We start from the raw sequence: 18556 nt of genomic DNA on the forward strand, positions 1-18556 counted from the left end.
CTGGGTGATTACATGGCAGCAGCCTACAATATAGTCTATCTGTAATATGGATTCCAAAAATAACCATTGTCAGCTTGTTTCTATCGAGCCCTTGATAATGACTCAGTTTCATTACATTACACGTCATTGGACAAAAGCGACTTCTGTACGGGGGACTTTTGTTAAGAGCCTGGACGCTCAATCTGAACATTAACATGCGTCGTTTGCGGTACGTTTTTTTAAGCATAAGGACCTTATCTTTCATATCAGGGGAAAAAAAAGGGTTAGTGTTCCCACACGGCCATATCTCCATGTTACAGTACTTGTTTACAGAAAACAGAAAGAAAAGAGCGCTGACCACCTGTGCTAATTAGCCATCTAGCATGCTCCGAACACCTGTGTAACTCGGGAAGTGTAGCAGAAGTGTAGTTTCGTTGGATGTCGGCCCCTAAACTGTATTGATCTGTGCAAAACTACTACAGTAGGTGTATCTTTTTTATTTGAAGGATTCTTTCTCGCTGATGAAAGACAAGGGCCATGTTTCGAAAGCCGTATCGCAAGCAATGATAATTGACGTTTCTAAACGTTAAAACACAGCGTCGGGATTGTAGTTCACATGAGCCAGTCGTGGGCAAAGCTAATGGCTGAAAACCGTAGGGAGAAGGCTAAATGCCTCCTAGAGTTTGAGAGCTTGTTTCGATCTAGAAAAAAAATATGCATGACATTCAGTGCTCCTTTTCTGTATTTGAGGAGTAAAAAGATGATAATGTCTGTTAACTTGTCACATACAAATAACTAACAAATTATTCATCATAACTACACATGAAATAAGATCACACATTGCTAACACATATAGGACACCACAGGAGCAATAAAAGGCAATGATTATGCACTAGTAACATTTTGAAAATATACAATCAACAGGTAAAAAAGGTTGTTTTGGAGAGTTGTATTGAAAAGTAACAGATCCCTTTCTTTGAGAAAGCAAAATGCAGAACTGACAGTCATTGAAAGCACTGTATCTTGCCAAAGATTTATACAATACTGTGCACAATGTAAGAACGAGCAAACTTTGCAAGATAAACAAAGAAAAAGGAAATTTGATATTATAATAACGGAAACAGGTTAATTCATTCATATCATAAAACATTTAATTAGAATATTAGATTCTCAAAAGTATTTTAAATGGATTTAGTCCCTAGGCACTTAGCTCATTATTGCAACTCAGTCAAGAAAAAACTAAACGCATGTTAAGGCAGTTCAGTAGACATCATTAGCCGTCACTAACAGTCTCAATTAAATAAACACATAATTCATTACATTTCAACATCCACCTAAAGCACAATGTATTTATCAAGTTTTTATCTCCCAACACCAAAATAGTAGGCTATGATTGTGAACAGTATATTCTGGTCTTAATATCGTTTCACAACACACTGCTGCGCAATTCAAGTGTAGAAAGTCACTCAAATATTCAGTTTTCAATGTTGAATTAAAACACTTTGAAATATCTGGACATAAAACTGACTAATAAAATACTTTCATGTTAAATATTTAACAATCCATAGCTATGCACATTATGAAAAATACTGTAATTTCTGAAGTTCACGTAGTGTGTAAGAAATAGACACTTGCATGTCTGCTAAAACACCACTGATAAAAATAAAACCACTGATATATATCACTGTCAGTCAGAACTCTTCCTGACTGTTCAACTGACTAAAACTCCCAGGAGTCCATCCACTTCAGGCCAGCCATGGTACTAGCAGGGTCATGGGCCAGCGGCCCTCTCATACCATAGGACAGAGGGTGAAACATGTAAAAGCTGCATGGGTTAGAAAGGCATAGAGAGAAACATACATGTAAGCTGAAGATAAGAGAGAACAACGAATTTCAAAATTCATTTTTGGGTGTAGATTATCTGTTGCCCAAATGACATACAGTACTGTAGGCAATAACACTAACAGAAAACTTTAACTTTAAACTTTACAATTTAATTAAGCTCAAAGGCATATAACAGAGGCCTCATGGTTATCTCACCTATAGAGGATGGCCAGGAATAGCATTGCCAGTCCTCCTCTAAGCAGCCAGTAAGAATAGGGTGGGCGGAGCCACAGGTCAGCACTCTGCAGCAGGGTGTCCAAAGTTATCCCTGAGATAGAGAAGACAATTCAAGATCTTTATAAATATAACTGGACCTGACCTACTCCAATGTTATTTCATGTATGACTCCTGGATGAGTCTGTAACATGCAATCAATATGACGAGGGCATTATGGGGAGCATGTGTTTGTGGTAGGCCCACTGTACCTGTTAGCATGCTGCTGAAGAGCATGGCAGGGAAGTAGTGGTGGTAGTAGAGGATGCGGCCCATGGTGTAGAAGGGTACGTAGTGCAGCAACCAGCCCAGGAGCAGCAGCCCTCCACCTTCCATCAGCACGCGACAATGCTCTGCACACAAACATACACATCAGTGTTCAAATCAAGTACTCAAACTAGTTACTCATGACAGTGACAGGGAAGTTCTAAATCCTCTTACCTGTTCTTCTCTTGTCTAGCTGGACTCCTCTGCGGAGGGCTATAGAGGCCGCTGCCACCATAACCACATACAGGCCCAGACTAAGCAGGTTCAGCCACCAGATCACCTGCAGAGGAGGTAGATTTAGCTATATTGTAGCAGTGTTGTGTTAGCATACTCAGTGAGTGGAGAGAGGTACTTACAGGGTTCCCTAACAGGTAGACACGGTACTCAGTCTCATTCACTCCAGAGAACCTCAATCCCTTTGCAAAAACAGAACAAAGGCACAGTAATAAGTGACTATTTCATTTTTGGGACTGTCCAACCACATTGAAGCCATGAGGTATTCAACATGCAAACCTGGTAGTTGATTGGCCAGTGCCAGGGTTTAGAGTTCATTTCATTGTCTTTGGGCTTCAACCCACTGTTACCCTGTAAAAAGAGACACGTTTAGTTGTAATCAATACAATAAGTATGTGGGAGAATTTGGCACACAGTGAGATGTGTGTTATCTTGTTCTCTCACCCTGATCATAACGATGTGGGACTCCAGCAATATCTCCAGGAAGTGGGGCTTCAGCACTGAAAGGCTAATGTTGGGCACTATCAAAACACACACCGTTAGGTATTAAGTAAACACACAACACCATCACATATCAAGCTGTGGGCCATGGGAACACAATTCAAAAAAGGGAAAAGACAGGAATGGAACTGTACATTTGGTATTGATATGATCCTCAATATTCCATTGAGAGTTTGGGGTCTCCTTCAGATATGGGCTACACGTAACCTCCACCTGTTCCCAGCCCCTGAACAGAGAAGACACAGTTTGATACGGTCATCATCGGTAATGTTAACATTTGTAAATAAAGATATAAGAGAGAACTTTAGAAGAGTCTAGATCACTCCTCCATTTCTTACCATTTGGGGAGAGTCTTGCCGGAGGAGTAGAGCACACAGCCAGTTGCTCGGTGCAGGAAGCGTACTTTGCTGCGTAACACCTTGACCAGGTCGCCCTTCCGACCCCCACACACCTCCACCTGCCACAGGTCATTAGGGTCACCTGTTCCATTCTGAAAGCACCGGGAAGGAATGATACTGATCAACATTTAGGCTGAAGGATGAAACCTCTCTCACACACAATCTATCAATAACTTCTGAGAACTGTGCAAGCATTGTATGTGCTTACTCACGATGCCATATCCTGTGACCTGGAAGTGTTTCTTAGTGAGAGGTGCCTCGTGGAGATGACTGTGAAGGTTACGGGTAGTCCTGGTGGACACAGGAGAATCAACCATTATTGCACTGAAGAATTTGTTGTAAAGTCAACATGTAAACAGGTACTGTATGGGAGCAGTACAATGATAAACTTTCAAACAGATGAGGGTGTCACTGTCAAACCAGGAGGGTGTCACTGTCAAACCAGGAGGGTGACACTTACTCTTTGTGCTCCAATCGAATAATGTCACCATGACGAACAAGGTCAGGTTCTCCTGATTGTGCTGGACAAAAAAAAGAACACAAAATACATCAATTTACGTATAAAACGTCTGTTGCAATTAACCTTTATGAGGGACATATTCTGACTGCACAACAAGGCTGTCCTCTCACCATCACTGTCATTGGGTCTTTGCACCAGCCACAGGTTGTTATAGTCCTTATGGAGGTATGCTGTGACCTGCTGCTGCTTTGCTCCTACTCCTTCTGGGTACAGATGCCAGTGAGAGTGGAGGTATCCTCCAGCGATGCGTAGGTTCTTCACAGTGATGATTGATCCATATGCCAGGTCTGTAGGAGGAAGGAGAGCACAGACCATCATCATAGTAGAATAGTAGAACAAGGAGGACAGACCAGCATTATTAGAAGCTGGGGGTTACTTAGGACATTACAGTGGAAATATACTGTAAAAGCACCACTATTGTAAAGACAAAAACAAAACAAAAACGTAGAAGATGCTGTTTAAATCAACTCACACTCAGGCATGGATGCATTGTGTAGGTTGTTTCCAATCAGACGGGACTGAAAAGCAGAGCTAAAGAAGCCATCTCCTGGACCACTGGAGACAGGGGACAATGGAAACACATTGTGTAAATGTGATTACATATTATTTAGGTGAGAAACAATTGAAAGCTTTCCAATAACCACACTATAACAAATGCACAGCCAATAATCACCTTACCTTTTGTTCAGGACAACAAAGTGGACTGCAAATATTGTAACATACAGGAACAGAGGAAGCAGGATAAGCCCAAACACCCGGGACAACAAGTGCTTCCCAAAATCCATCTGGTAGAACGAAGGAAATGGAGCAGGAGTCAGTGTTGGCCTCCAATGTAAGTCAGTGTAGGTATGTCAATATTATAGGTGAATCATAATAATTTGATGAGTACCAGAGAGAGGTGCAGGTCCCCCAGCAAACTCCACAGGTCCCAGGCTGTGTTCAGTCCCACCAGCAGGATGACAAACAGCCCCACAAACTTAACCCCCAGAGCCCCAGACAGGTTTACCCCTGTCAGTACCAGCCAGAACCACCAGGGTGCGCTAAAGGGCCTGAACACCATAAGAGAGAGCATAGCAGCATCACTGTATGTATGAAGTTGGTCAATAACAAGTGCTTTTAATCTGATTCTAATAACTTGACTGACAATTCAGATGTAGGTTTGCTCTGCTCTGGAGGTTCCTTACCTATATCTCTGTAGATTGAACTTGACCATGCTGAGCACTGCTCCCATTATAAAGAACATGAGGATGGGGTCAAGAAGGATGTACTGGGAGATGGTGATGCAGCCAGTGTCTGAATGGGAGGGAAACAGCCCGAGGTACAAGTTATTTCGATTAGGGTGATCTAACACAATACACATTTTAAACTTCACTGAGAATCCTGTAACACCACATTGATAACATGAAAAGAATGGTTGACCAGTCCATACTCAAGTCTGTTTGGCAAGGTAATTGGCTAAAGTAGAACCAAACTCTCCCCCAGGCTGTCTCTTGTTACTTTGTTAGTGCTGGTGGCAGATACTCACCAAAGGCCAGCATTGCAGCAGTGATGAGGGCAGCTGTTGGGGACTGGGACAACTCCAGCACTGTGAGGTAGGCAAAGGGGGGCAGGCAGGAGCCCAGAGATGCACAGAACTGCAGCGAGGCAGAGCAAGTTCACAGGTCAAACTAGTACTGTGGGGCATGACATTACTCACACAATATAAAAACCTTTCTCTGTTTGTGTAGGCCTTACCCCTCTCATCCCCCAGTAGTTGTGGTGCTCATATTTGTCCCCAGGTTTAAGGAACGGGTAGGTGCCGTCGTAGCCAGTCATGTACCCAGCTAGCCCGATCAGCATCTGGCATAGAGGGAAAGTTTTTTGTTTTTTTTAAACACATACACATTGTGCAAAGCAAGAATCAAGATACTTATCAAGTTATGGAAGTAATGAGGACTGTAGAAAGAGATATTCTAAGAATGTTTAGAATGCAAAAGGTAGTGGCATTTTCTTACTTTTCCAAGTGGTGGGTGGACATCAAAGAAGAAGGTCCTGTTGATGTAGTAGCTCCCCATTTTCCCAAAGTGGGTTTCATCCCAGCTAAAACAGATAGGATCACACAATGAGATTATACATAAACACAAGGTGACTTCATGAGGGATCCTTACAACTTCTCTTGGGGCACCATTACTCACCATACATGAGGGGGTTCCATGATTTTGTAAAGGCGTGTGGAAAAAGAGAGCAACACCACCAACAGAAAGTAAACTGTGCTTTGTGCCTCATTATTTGGAGAGTAGATGTCCTGGTCATGTTGTGCTGATGTCCCATTTAAGGATTGGCTGTCACCTTCAGACAGTCTATCATCCTCTGTATTCTCCTCCTGGGTCGACTCATGATGGGTTGAAACAGGGCACTGCTCCCCTGTATTCATCTGGCCTCTCCGATTTCGTAGCATTGAGGATTCGTCTTTGCATTGTGCAACACATTCTTTCTTTGCCATTAGTTAAAACTGAAACAACGTTTGTCAATTGAATTTGTATTCTTTGAACCTCCCTCACTGTTCAAAGAGAGCTTAGGAAATACGAATTATATTTGATCAGTGGAATGTTTGTCACAGCCTGCTGCAACAAAGTAGCCAACAACCAGCAGCAAAACAAGTCCCTGTTACATTGTAGATTGGTCTATGCAGGGAATAGCTAGCTAGTAACAATGTCGCATAACAACGTTACAATGAATGTCTCTCTTGTAATGTTATCCTTATACTAGATAGCATTATAGCTAGCTCGCAGCAGCTGTCAGACAGCTTTGTGCATATTAAACCGAAATTAATGTCAATCTAAGCAGCTCTTCTCATTCCTATTTTCACCTGATATTCCGTAAGTAATGCATTAAAGGCAGGACTTCTTATTTGCTGGTTACATTTTTCGCCTTTGGAAAACAAGAATTTCTAAAAATTAAACTATTATTCTGGCATGCACTCCTGACGTAATTTGCGCTACACCACGCACAGATTTAAAAGCATCTGTACCGGTATTATTGTCAAATAAAAAAACACATTTACCGGATGTGCTTCATGAAAGATCTGCAAAAAGTGCGCAGCACGCGCACAATGTAGTCGAATCTCAACACTCCAATTTTAGCCACGCACATTGCGTGGTTTCTGGGATCTGTATGCTTTTCTATCCTCCATGAAAGCATGATAGGGCTGTACGGACAGGTATGGACACAATTTCCCAGTATACAACTGAAATTCTGGACAAGGCTGGGAACTGTGGGAAACGCCTTCCACAGTGTGGTTGTGCTGTACCCATAGACATTACGGCCACTGGGTGGCGTGAGAGCACAATAAATCACAGGCTCGCACACCACCCAGATACTCACAACACATAAAATCCTCACGAGTATGCAGCGTGCCAGTTCGAAAATGTAATGCTTAAATGCTAAATAGGAATGTGAAAATGATAAATACCTTTTTATTTTCATCTCAGTGTGCATGATTCATTCCACAATAAATTGCAAAGTTAAAATGAAAATAGAAAAATTCGAAATAAAATGTGTATATGGTCAACGGAAAAAGCCAAAATGTAAACAGAAAATTGTAAAATGCTATGTGCAAAGTGAAATTGAAAGTGGCTGCTTTCATTTTCCAACTACCCAATTAAGCATTTTCTATTTTCTATTTGCATTTGAATGTTCAAAGTGTATGCACATTGCTTCTTGGAGGCATGAACCAGGAGAGCAACACCACATCCCCATATAGTGGTACATCCTAGCCATGTCGGGCTCTTTGTACATTGATTTTAGACTAGTGTAACTAACCCATGTCTCCTGCACACCAGAAAAGCATAGGCCTGCTAAGCTGCAGCCTAGGCATTGACTCTGGGAGCCAATGCAACTCTTCATGTATCAGACAAGGTTACTCATCATGAGAACAACTAACCAATGAGAAGTGGTTTGGTGACCACGCACATGTGATGAATAACTTTGCCTAGTGTTGAGTAACTTTGCTGAGACCAAAAAAATTGCATTGGCTCCCCAAGCTACATTTCCTAGGCTTTGGCTTAGCAGGCTAAGCTGTTCTTCTGGTGTACAGGACACCAGGTTCGAACCCTGTCAGTTACACTAGTCTAAAATTAATGCAGAGAGCGTGACATAGCTAGGATGTATCACTGCATGGTGGTGTTGTGTTGCTCTACTGGTTCACGCCTCCAGGAAGCAACTTGCATACACTTTGAAAATGAGAAGAGAAAATGCTAAATTGGGCAGTTGGAAAATGTAAACAACCACTTTCGATTTCACTTTGCACATTGCATTTACCATTTTCTGTAAACCCTTTGTCATTTTCTGTTTACCATTTTCATTTATAATTTCCGTTTACCGTTTCCAATGTTCAATTAGCCATGTTCGATTTTCATTTTAACATAGCAATTTCACTGTGGCATGAATCATGCGCACTGATATGAACATATAAATGCATTTATCATTTTCGCATTTCAATTGAGCATTTAAGCATTGCTTTCTCGAACTGGCACTGATCACCCTCCATACTCATGTGAGTGCTCCATTTGAGCTGAAAGTATATTTGCATTATACACATATGGTTTAGAAATTAGGAAATTATTGTATAGTGGTGAAATGTAGTATTGTGTAGTGTGTAGAATATTCCACAGATAAGGGAGACAAATAAATATAGATATTTAAAAAGTTTATTTTGATGACAGATAGTGACTACACTCAAGAGGTAAACAAAAGGAATGAACATTACATTTTCATAGACCACAGCATACATCACATCCTACACCACAACTTGTGGTTTACAAAGCTTTAAATAATATCAAATACATGTTCACTATTTGTTTTACCTCAATGTAAGACTTGTGGAGGGATGAATCATACAGTATAGATAGACTGATAAAGAGTACAGTGAACATCTCTTTGAATGCAGGTCAAGGGCATCAGTCATTGAAAGAAGGCATCCTCCAAATATGTGTAAAATAGGTGCTGGCAAGATAGGCATCTGTAAATGGAAAATTTAAAAACATGACCAATCAGCAATTGTATGTTTCTAGAGTTGAATGCGAAAGGACAACAATGTTTATTTGATTAGAAATGCTGAATAGTGTTCACTATATTGATTAAAAAAAAGGTCACTAGAATGACATACTGTTCCCAGTAACATTATTTGAAAGGCAAAAAAGGTTGAGTTTTTAATGGCACAAATGATATTGCTTGCATTTCAAAAGGCATTGTTCTTTGTATTGTACTTGTTGGATCAATGGCACCACATTGTGTTGAAAATAGTACTGCCATTCCCCAACATTACATTTCAATGTCTGCTCCACAGGCAGGATACATACACTTTCTCTGGTACAGTGTAAACCACTTTTCTCATACATAAAGATATGTTTAAAAACAATTTTACAGAAATATATAAATCTACATGGCTAAGCTGTAAGATGCTGGATTTTTTTTCATTTTTTATTTTCTTTTGTCAAACAAAAATATTGGCTGCACTATATGCATTATTAGAATGTAACAAAAAACATTAATACATAGTACTAGATCTGTACAAAATATCCTAAACCTCTTCAACAAAGCTTTTACTCACATTCAGAGATGCATTTATGGGAAGTCAATTGTGAATGTGAATGTGGTTGAATGTAAACATAAATAATTAGCCACGGGACATAATGTGTGCTTAACTACTCTCTTGACTAGTGGGAGAAGGCTAGTGGAACCTATACAAACATATTACATATTTAATCATATACATTTATAGCCTTTCCAAGCCCATATTCAATTATTTATTTCCCTCTCTCTCTGCTCTCTCTCTCTCTCTCTCTCTCTCTCTCTCTCTCTCTCTCTCTCTCTCTCTCTCTCTCTCTCTCTCTCTCTCTCTCTCTCTCTCTCTCTCTCTCTCTTCTCTCTCTCTCTCTCTCTCTCTCTCTCTCTCTCTCTCTCTCTCATTGTACTGGCAACAGGTCAAAGCAACATTGTGATAGCATATTAATCTGGTCTGGACCTTGTTTGATCCTAGTTATTGCTTGAGACAACCTTGCCAACAGAGGAGCCTCTTTATCTTCGAGGATGAGGACTGTAGGATTGCACTGTCATGAGAAACACAGAAGACCAGTGGAAGGGATGGTTGGTCCTTGTAAAGTCCTTGCTGACCACAGAAGCATCCCAAATACTAGTAAAAAGTGGTTTGAAAGTAACTTTCTCTGTATAGCAATGTGATTATTATGTTATAATATGAATATAACATGTGGCATGCTTACGACAATATGCTTCCTCCAGGCTTAGTTACCAAACTTCAAAAACTATTCACACTGTTTCCCCTCATCATTAGTAAAGTATATTGGTCTGACAAATAAGACAATATAAATCCTATACCCTCTGAAATGGTTTTCATTCTTACTTTGCAGAGCCTTGTCATGTACATGAAATAAATAATCAACCAAAAAGACAAATGGAGAAAAACAATGCAGAAAATATGTATGCATACCAAACTGCCTGGGATGACTGAATAAAAGGTCACTCCTCAGAAAATCCCTTTAAGGCAAAATGCAAATGTTAAGAAATAGGATATCCCATGGAATACATTCACTGGACAGCTCCTGGTCCCCTGTGGAAATGTGAACGAGTATGTGTGTGGTAGAGAGAAAATATGAAAGAGTCAGTAAGAGTATGTGTGTAGGTGTGTTTGTGTGTGTTTAGGGGACAAGTGTGGACGTTTCAGTGTTCTTGATGGAGGTTTAGTGCCAGGCCCTGTGAGAGGGCAGGGGATGAGGGTAAGGGTGTGGGGTGGTGGAGGGAGGAGAGAAGAAGCTCCAACAGTCACACCCTCAGTTTCCTGCCACTCTCTCTCTAAAGCCAGACACTGGGACCTCTGGGATGCATTCATGGGGCTTGGCGGAGGCCTGGAAGCCGGGCAGGCAGGTGCACTTGTACGACCCCTCAGTGTTGGTACAGGCCCCGTTCTTACACAGTGCCACATTGTCACTGATGTCCTCACACTCGTTTATGTCTGCAGGAAAAGGAGACACGCAGAGTTAACTGAGGAGACCAATTTCACAGCAAATGCAGCTGTTCATGCCACATGTCCTGTGTCAGAAGTCCCACATAGTGGCCTGGTCAGTGTGGGTGGTAGGATGGCTCCACAGTCAGCTGCAGTAGTTGTCCGGCAACAGTGGGGGCTAGAGGGATGCACGACTCTCAAAACTGCTTTCATATCTCTCTCTCTCTCTCTCTCTCTCTCTCTCTCTCTCTCTCTCTCTCTCTCTCTCTCTCTCTCTCTCTCTCTCTCTCTCTCTCTCTCTCTCTCTCTCTCTCTCTCTCTCTCTCTCTCTCTCTCTCTCTCTCTCTCTCTCTCTCTCTCTCTCTCTCTCTCTCTCTCTCTCTCTCTCTCTCTCTCTCTCTCTCAATTCAATTCCATTTAAGGAGCTTTATTGGCATGGGAAACATATGTTTACATTGCCAAAGCAAGTGAAATAGATAATGTAATTGTCTGCATCACTTCCAATCCCCCATATGTTTTTTTTTCTCGCAAATATATATATATTATATATATATATATATATATATATACATGACCGTTCAAAAGTTTGGGGTCACTTAGAAAATTCCTTGTTTTTGAAAGAAAAGCAATTTTTTTGTCCATTAAAATAACATCAAAATTGATCAGAAATACAGTGTAGACATTGTTAATGTTGTAAATGGCTATTGTAGCTGGAAATGGCTGATTTTTAATGGAATATCTACATAGGCGTACAGAGGCCCATTATCAGCAACCATCAGTCCTGTGTTCCAATGACACGTTGTGTTTGCTAATCCAAGTTTATCATTTTAAAAGGCTAATTGATCATTAGAAAACCCTTTTGCAATTATGTTAGCACAGCTGAAAACTGTTGTGCTGATTAAAGAAGCAATAAAACTGGCCTTCTTGAGACTAGTTGAGTATCTGGAGCATCAGCAATTGTGGGTTCAATTACAGGCTCAAAATGGCCAGAAACAAATAACTTTCTTCTGAAACTCGTTAGTCTATTCTTGTTCTGAGAAATGAAGGCTATTCCATGCGAGAAATTGCCAAGAAACTGAAGATCTCGTACAACGCTGTGTACTACTCCCTTCACAGAACTGCGCAAACTGGCTCTAATCAGAATAGAAAGAGGAGTGGGAGGCCCCGGTGCACAACTGAGCAAGAGGACAAAAACATTACACTGTCTAGTTTGAGAAACAGACGCCTCACAGGTCCTCAACTGGCAGCTTCATTAAATAGTACCCACAAAACACCAGTCTCAACGTCAACAGTGAAGAGGCGACTCTGGGATGCTGACCTTCTAGGCAGAGTTGCAAAGAAAAAGCCATATCTCAGACTGGCCAATAAAAAGAAAAGATTAAGATGGGCAGTCTGAGATATGGCTTTTTATGGGATGGTGTTCTCGGGGTGATTAGAGGTGTTGGGTTTGCGCCAGACATAGTGTTTTCCTTGATGGCCAAAAAGCTCAATTTTAGTCTCATCTGACCCGAGTACCTTCTTCCATATGTTTGGGGAGTCTCCCACATGGCTTATTTATTTCTTGAAGCAATTACTTTTTTCTGGCCACTCTTCCGTAAAGCCCAGCTCTATGGAGTGTACGGCTTAAAGTGGTCCTATGGACAGATACTCCAATCTCTGCTGTGGAGCTTTGCAGCTCCTTTAGGGTTATCTTTGGTCTCTTTGTTGCCTCTCTGATTAATGCCCTCCTCGCCTGTTCCGTGAGTTTTGGTGGGCGGCCCTCTCTTGGCAGGTTTGTTGTGGTGCCATATTCTTTCCATCTTTTAATAATGGATTTAATGGTGCTCCGTGGGATGTTCAAAGTTTCAGATATTTTTTTATAACCCAACCCTGATCTGTACTTGTATGGAGAGCTCCTTGGTCTTCATGGTGCCGCTTGCTTGGTGGTGCCCCTTGCTTAGTTGTGTTGCAGACTCTGGGGCCTTTCAGAACAGGTGTATATATACTGAGATCATGTGACAGATCATGTGACACTTAGACTGCACACATGTGGACTTTATTTAACTAATTATGTGACTTCTGAAGGTAATTGGTTGCACCAGATCTTATTTAGGGGATTCATAGCAAAGGGGGTGAATACATATGCACGCACCACTTTTCCATTATTTAGTTTTTAGAATTTTTTGAAACAAGTTATTTTTTTCATTTCACTTCACCAATTTGGACTATTTTGTGTATGTACATTACATGAAATCCAAATAAAATTAAATTTAAATTACAGGTTGTAATGCAACAAAATAAGAAAAACGCCAAGGGGGATGAATACTTTTGCAAGGCACTGTAAGTAACCCTCCAATTGTTCTCCAATAACATTCTAGTTTGCTCTGTTTATTTGTGAATTCTTTCCAATGTGTCAAGTAATTATCTTTTTTTTCCTCATGATTTGGTGGGGTCTAATTGTGTTGCTGTCCTTGGGCTCTGTGGGGTCTGTTTGTGTTTGTGAACAGAGCCCCAGGACCAGCTTGCTTAGGGGACTCTTCTCCAGGCTCATCTCTCTGTAGGTGATGGCTTTGTTATGGAAGGTTTGGGAATCGCTTCCTTTTAGGTGGTTGTAGAATTGAACGGCTCTTTTCTGGATTTTGATAATTAGCTGGTATCGGCCTAATTCTGCTCTGCAAGCATTATTTGGTGTTTTCGTTGTACACTGAGGATATTTTTGCAGAAATCTTCATGCAATCTCAATTTGGTGTTTGTCGCATTTTGTGAATTCTTGGGTGGTGAGCGGACCCCAGACCTGACAACCATAAAGGGCAAGTATTTTTAGCCAGATCCTAATTGGTATGTCGAATTTTATGTTCCTTTTGATGGCATAGAAGGCCCTTCTTGCCTTGTCTCTCAGATCGTTCACAGCTTTGTGGAAGTTACCGGTGGTGCTGATGTTTAGGCCGAGGTATGTTTAGTTTTTTGTGTGCTCTAGGGCAACGGTGTCTAGATGTAATTTGTATTTGTGGTCCTGGCAACTGGACCTTTTTTGGAACACCATTATTTTTGTCTTACTGAGATTTACTGTCAGGGCCCAGCTCGGACAGAATATGTGCAGAAGATCTATGTGCTGCTGTAGGCCCTCCTTGGTTGGGGACAGAAGCACCAGCTCATCAGCAAACAGTAGACATTTGACTTCAGATTCTAGTATTATCTGATTCTCAATATTATCTGGAAGGCAGCAGCAAAATGTCCTTTCATTGTTGGCCTTCAATTGGTTTCTATTTAAGCAATAAAGCCAGAGGAGGTGTGGTATATGGCCAATATACCACGGCTAAGGGCTGTTCTTATCCACGACGCGACGCAGAGTGCCTGGACACAGCCCTTAGCCGTGGTATATTGGCCATATATCACAAACCCCCGAGGATCCTTATTGCTATTATTAACTGGTTACCAACGAAATTAGAGCAGTAAAACTAAATGTTTTGTCATACCCGTATACCACGGCTGTTAGCCAATCAGAATTCAGGACTCAAACCACCCAGTTTATTATTCCTATTATAAACTTGGTGTTTCGAGCCCTGAATGCTGATTTGCCTAAGAACAGCCCTTAGCAGTGGTATATTGGCCATATATCATACCCCCTCGGGCCTTATTGCTTAAATCTGACATGGGAGGTTTGATTGTCATTTCTCTGCAGCCAAACTCTGTGTGATATTGCATGGTGAGTTACATCACTAAAGAGAACCCCAAGACCTGTCTCCAAAAGGCATAAACCTAGGGGAGGCTTCTTAATTCTGAAGTAGGGATTGATCTTAGCCCCACACCATGCATCATTTTGAAATGTGGGAAAATGGAACAGATCAAACGGTTCTCTAAATTGACTAATTTGTTTCTAGGAATTCCAAAATGAAATGATATATCTGCTTGGAACACAGAGAGGAGAATCTGACTCCGACTGTTGGTGGACATTCTGAGACACTGGGAGAGGAACCTACCGATGCAGGCCATTTTGGTTAGGTCAAGCTCGTATCCATCAAAGCAGTCACAGGTGTAACCTTCCCTCACGCGCACACACCGGCCATTCTCACAGCCGTTCAGGATGCCACACTCCTCTGCTCGCAGGCCTTCAAAGCCATCATAGCGGTCTGATTGGAAACAGAATATGAATGAAGAAGGAGTCCCTACAGAGGTAGCATTTCACCATGCATTAGCAATAATATTAATAAATGTGTATTTTTAATGATTCTAACGAGGTTACCATTGTAAGAGTCTACAGGGCGAGGCTGGAACTCTCTTGGCCTGTGGATGGGGACGCGTAGTGGCGGCTCTATGTCTCTCTCTCGTGAGCCATAGTCGTTGGTGTTGTCTGTGAACAGGGGGATGCCCTGGGTGTCATCTGGGTTGTAGTAGGTTCCCCCAGGCCCAGTGATGGGCCCTCCTCCATAGTTGTCCCAGTAGGGTGGGACATAGGGCCCCTCAGGACCCTCAACCCCAGGACCGTACTCATAGCCTGGCCTCTCTCGTAGACTGTCAGACCCCCGTCTCCTTGGCAGGTTACACATTGCTGCGTAGTCATCTGCTCAAACACAAACAAACACACAGGTCAGTGTTTTAGTGAGATATCTATCACAGGTCATCATGTCACTTCTACATTTCAACAGAATAATAACAGCATGAATGACAGCTAGCTGTGTCCCTTACCAGAGTCCCTCCTGGGGCAGAAGGCACACTGTTCGCTCCAGGCCACTCCATAGAGACAGCAGCACTCTGTGTAGGTGGTCCTCCTGCCAATGAGGGGCTGGGCACACATAACCTCATCTACCAGGCCCTGCCAGCAGATGTCCAGGTGGATGTCCTCATCAGGCTCATGAGCCTCTGTGGTTCAGGGAAGGGAGGAGAGAGGGATGGAAGGAGAATGGAAGAAGGGAAGAGAGTGATTCACAAAAGAGGAAAGGAGGGAGTTTTCACTAATTATATGTTGTTAATGTTGGACAGCTGAATCAATAATCTGGTTGGTAACTGTTTCATCTGGATAAACTCTGAAATGGAGGATGTAGTTTATCAGTGTCTGTAGGAGTGTGCTGCTGCTGTGAGTGTGAGTGTTTGAGCCTCACCCTCGGTGGTGTTGACACTGATGCAGCGGCGGCCGGTGGTGTCCAGGACCAGAGGGGGACTACAGAAGCAGTTGAAAGAACCAGGGGTATTGACACACACCCCATCCACACACGCCTTCTCTGTCAGGCACTCGTCATAATCTGGAACACACACACACACATAAGTCAACGACTGAGTCTCATAGTCGAGTTTTGGAGCAGGTTTGGTGGAACAGAGAAAAGGAGAGAGAGAGCGAGCGGCCCTTACCCAAACACTCCAGCCGGATGTTGTCATAGTAGAAGCCTGTACGGCAGAAGCAGGAGTACGAGGAGAAGTTGTTGGAGCAACGGCCATTCTTACAGATATCTGGCCCAAACATCGTACACTCGTCCACATCTGGTGAGAGAGAGAGGAGAGAGAGAGAGAGAGAGAGAGAGAGAAAGAAAGAAAGAAAGAAAGAAAGAAAGAAAGAAAGAAAGAAAGAAAGAAAGAAAGAAAGAAAGAAAGAAAGAAAGAAAGAAAGAAAGAAAGAAAGAAAGAAAGAAAGAAAGGGGGTGACATCGGTTGATAAATTCACATACTACCATACACAAAAATCACCTTTTCTTTAATATATCATCTCTAGAATCGGCCTAAACTTTGTGTAGGCCTACTGTGTCTATAGAATCTCACTAAAACGTTAGCATTTGTTGTAGCTAGCTAGACCCCTCAAATCATGACCCCTACTGTAAAATGAGCATGGCACCTTGCTTGAGACAGCCTTCTCTATTAGAACAAGCTGGTTAGTGCACAACACTTGTGCTTAATTAGCTAGTTATGCAGATATCCAGTCACGGTGTAAAGGGCTAGCTTTAAAGAGAACCATAAATTAGGTTGGAAATTACGCAGGACTTTTTTTAACGGCTTCCATGGGTGTAATTAAAAGGGAGCTGAAACAGCAATTTTCTTTGTGTTGGTACAAAGTTATGGGAGAAGGAAAAACTGTGAAACCTCAGGTATACTGACTCTTAACAGTAGCCAGTGGCTTGAGGAGACCACATAGAAGTAAGGTACCTTTGAAACTCTGCTGTTCCAGGCTCTGGGAGGAAACAGCTTGGGGCAGAAGACCACTTCCATGTGGACACAACTGGTCATACTCCTCTGAAGAAACAAACAAGTATGAATGCACAAACATACTTTCTCCTTACTGTAATAATGTATTATATACCGTGTAGCAAAAAGGAGTGAACATATGTGAACAGTTGTATCTGAATATATGTCTCCTAAAGGGTGATCATTTGATCCCTCTTGGGAATCTCACTCAGTCTCAAATCATACTGTAGTAAGCTTACCTCTCCCTGGTACAGGGCAGGGATGGATCTCACAGTCATCCCCCCAGCCAGCCCCCACCGTGCAGCAGCACTCCTGCTTGGTGGTGTTGCGAGACAGCACGTTGTCACAGAAGTTCGCATCGTTCAGGTTGTAGTAACACTCCTTCCTCAGCTCCTCAGTGTGTGAGGCTGGCTTAGGAGGAGCATCTTCACCTGTAGCACATGTAGGGAAATCACACCTCTCATGAGGAGAAATAGATGCAGAGGAGAATAATTGGAGGGGATTTGCAGAATAAATTGTGACTCTAGTTGACTGCTACTTTCATGGCTGAATTACTACAATAAAGACTATAGCCATTACCACTATGAATAATATTTATCGCCATCATGATTTCAGTAAGAATCAGTCAGTCCATTGGCCCCATGTCTAGCATAATGAGTGCCACTGTGTTTCCCTGGGTCAAGAGATCCACATCATACAGTAGGGCAGGCAGTAGGCCTGAGTACCTTCAGCTGACAATGCTGAGGCTGCTCTTTTATCCACAGACATGGTCTCAGCCATTCACAGTTAAGCAGCAGGCTTAACCAAATGGAAACACTGGCATGTGAGTCAACACACCATTCATTCTCACATGATTGATTAGCACACGTCAAAAGCAAACAGCGGAATGTGGTCAAAGTACACAAGGCATACTTGGGGTTTAATACCGAACGAGAACAAAAACATCCCCGTCGAGAGCATGCTGCTTATTAATGTAAATATGGCCCGCTTGTGTATACATGCCTATGACAAGCTAAAGACATGCCAATTCCACAGACTCAAGGTAAGCTTGACCTTGTATTTCAGTAATCTGTTTACAGTGAACACTGTTAGTGTTTCTGAGAGAGATCTTTCCATGGCAGTTTTGCCAATAGCTATACCTTATCCTTGTTTGTCTTTGTGGGAATTTGACTGGAGGAGATTTGGCCATGAGGGAGAGCTTGAAATGAGTTGTGCTCTGAGCACAGCAAATCAATTATGTAAGGGATGGCTGGAATAGTTTCCTGCAATTCGTTCTTTACAGACTTGAACTGCAATGCAGTATCCTAGTAGGGATACAACATAACTTTCCCCCCATCCAATTAGCATGGAGTCAAACTCAGCAGAAAGGTTGTCAAATAGAAACAAGTACTATAGGGAACATGGAACCAC

The 18556-nt window shown here is 42.1% G+C and overlaps 2 protein-coding genes across 2 annotated transcripts in view; both read right to left on the bottom strand.

The window, feature by feature from the left end:
- Positions 1 to 913: 913 nt before the first annotated feature.
- On the bottom strand, positions 914 to 6986 carry LOC311102811 (protein O-mannosyl-transferase 2-like). Its single transcript, XM_084144235.1, has 20 exons — positions 6171 to 6986; positions 5991 to 6075; positions 5731 to 5835; positions 5522 to 5630; positions 5181 to 5289; positions 4886 to 5045; positions 4675 to 4781; positions 4469 to 4551; positions 4107 to 4283; positions 3937 to 3997; positions 3689 to 3767; positions 3417 to 3568; positions 3213 to 3304; positions 3022 to 3098; positions 2857 to 2928; positions 2700 to 2759; positions 2518 to 2623; positions 2289 to 2429; positions 2020 to 2131; positions 914 to 1804 (listed from the first exon to the last, which is right to left on the bottom strand). Exons 1-20 carry the CDS (start codon positions 6476 to 6478, stop codon positions 1699 to 1701), a joined length of 2301 nt encoding a protein of 766 aa, XP_084000361.1. The 5' UTR covers positions 6479 to 6986; the 3' UTR covers positions 914 to 1698.
- A 1680-nt stretch (positions 6987 to 8666) lies between these two features.
- The window catches only part of LOC311102870 (latent-transforming growth factor beta-binding protein 2-like), a gene marked incomplete at its 5' end in the record, with an annotated part of 178549 nt that continues 168659 nt past the window's right edge, over positions 8667 to 18556 (bottom strand). Inside the window, 8 exons of the mRNA XM_084144321.1 lie at positions 8667 to 11005; positions 14956 to 15105; positions 15219 to 15536; positions 15662 to 15835; positions 16075 to 16215; positions 16322 to 16450; positions 17108 to 17194; positions 17386 to 17577. Coding sequence (XP_084000447.1) covers positions 10824 to 11005; positions 14956 to 15105; positions 15219 to 15536; positions 15662 to 15835; positions 16075 to 16215; positions 16322 to 16450; positions 17108 to 17194; positions 17386 to 17577 — 1373 coding nt within the window. The 3' untranslated portion in view covers positions 8667 to 10823. The remainder of the gene's footprint in view (positions 11006 to 14955; positions 15106 to 15218; positions 15537 to 15661; positions 15836 to 16074; positions 16216 to 16321; positions 16451 to 17107; positions 17195 to 17385; positions 17578 to 18556) is intronic.

The sequence above is a fragment of the Coregonus lavaretus genome (genome assembly GCF_964263955.1).
Source record: "Coregonus lavaretus genome assembly, chromosome: 27".
NCBI classification, from domain to species: domain Eukaryota; kingdom Metazoa; phylum Chordata; class Actinopteri; order Salmoniformes; family Salmonidae; genus Coregonus; species Coregonus lavaretus.

Coding starts and splice junctions, on each gene's coding strand:
- LOC311102811 (XM_084144235.1), bottom strand. CDS start 6,478: ATGGCAAAGAAAGAATGTGTTGCACAATGCAAAGACGAATCCTCAATG. Junction 4,782..4,885: donor GGGACCTGCACCTCTCTCTG/GTACTCATCAAA, acceptor TCGTTCTACCAG/ATGGATTTTGGGAAGCACTT. Junction 2,760..2,856: donor ACTGGCCAATCAACTACCAG/GTTTGCATGTTG, acceptor GTTTTTGCAAAG/GGATTGAGGTTCTCTGGAGT.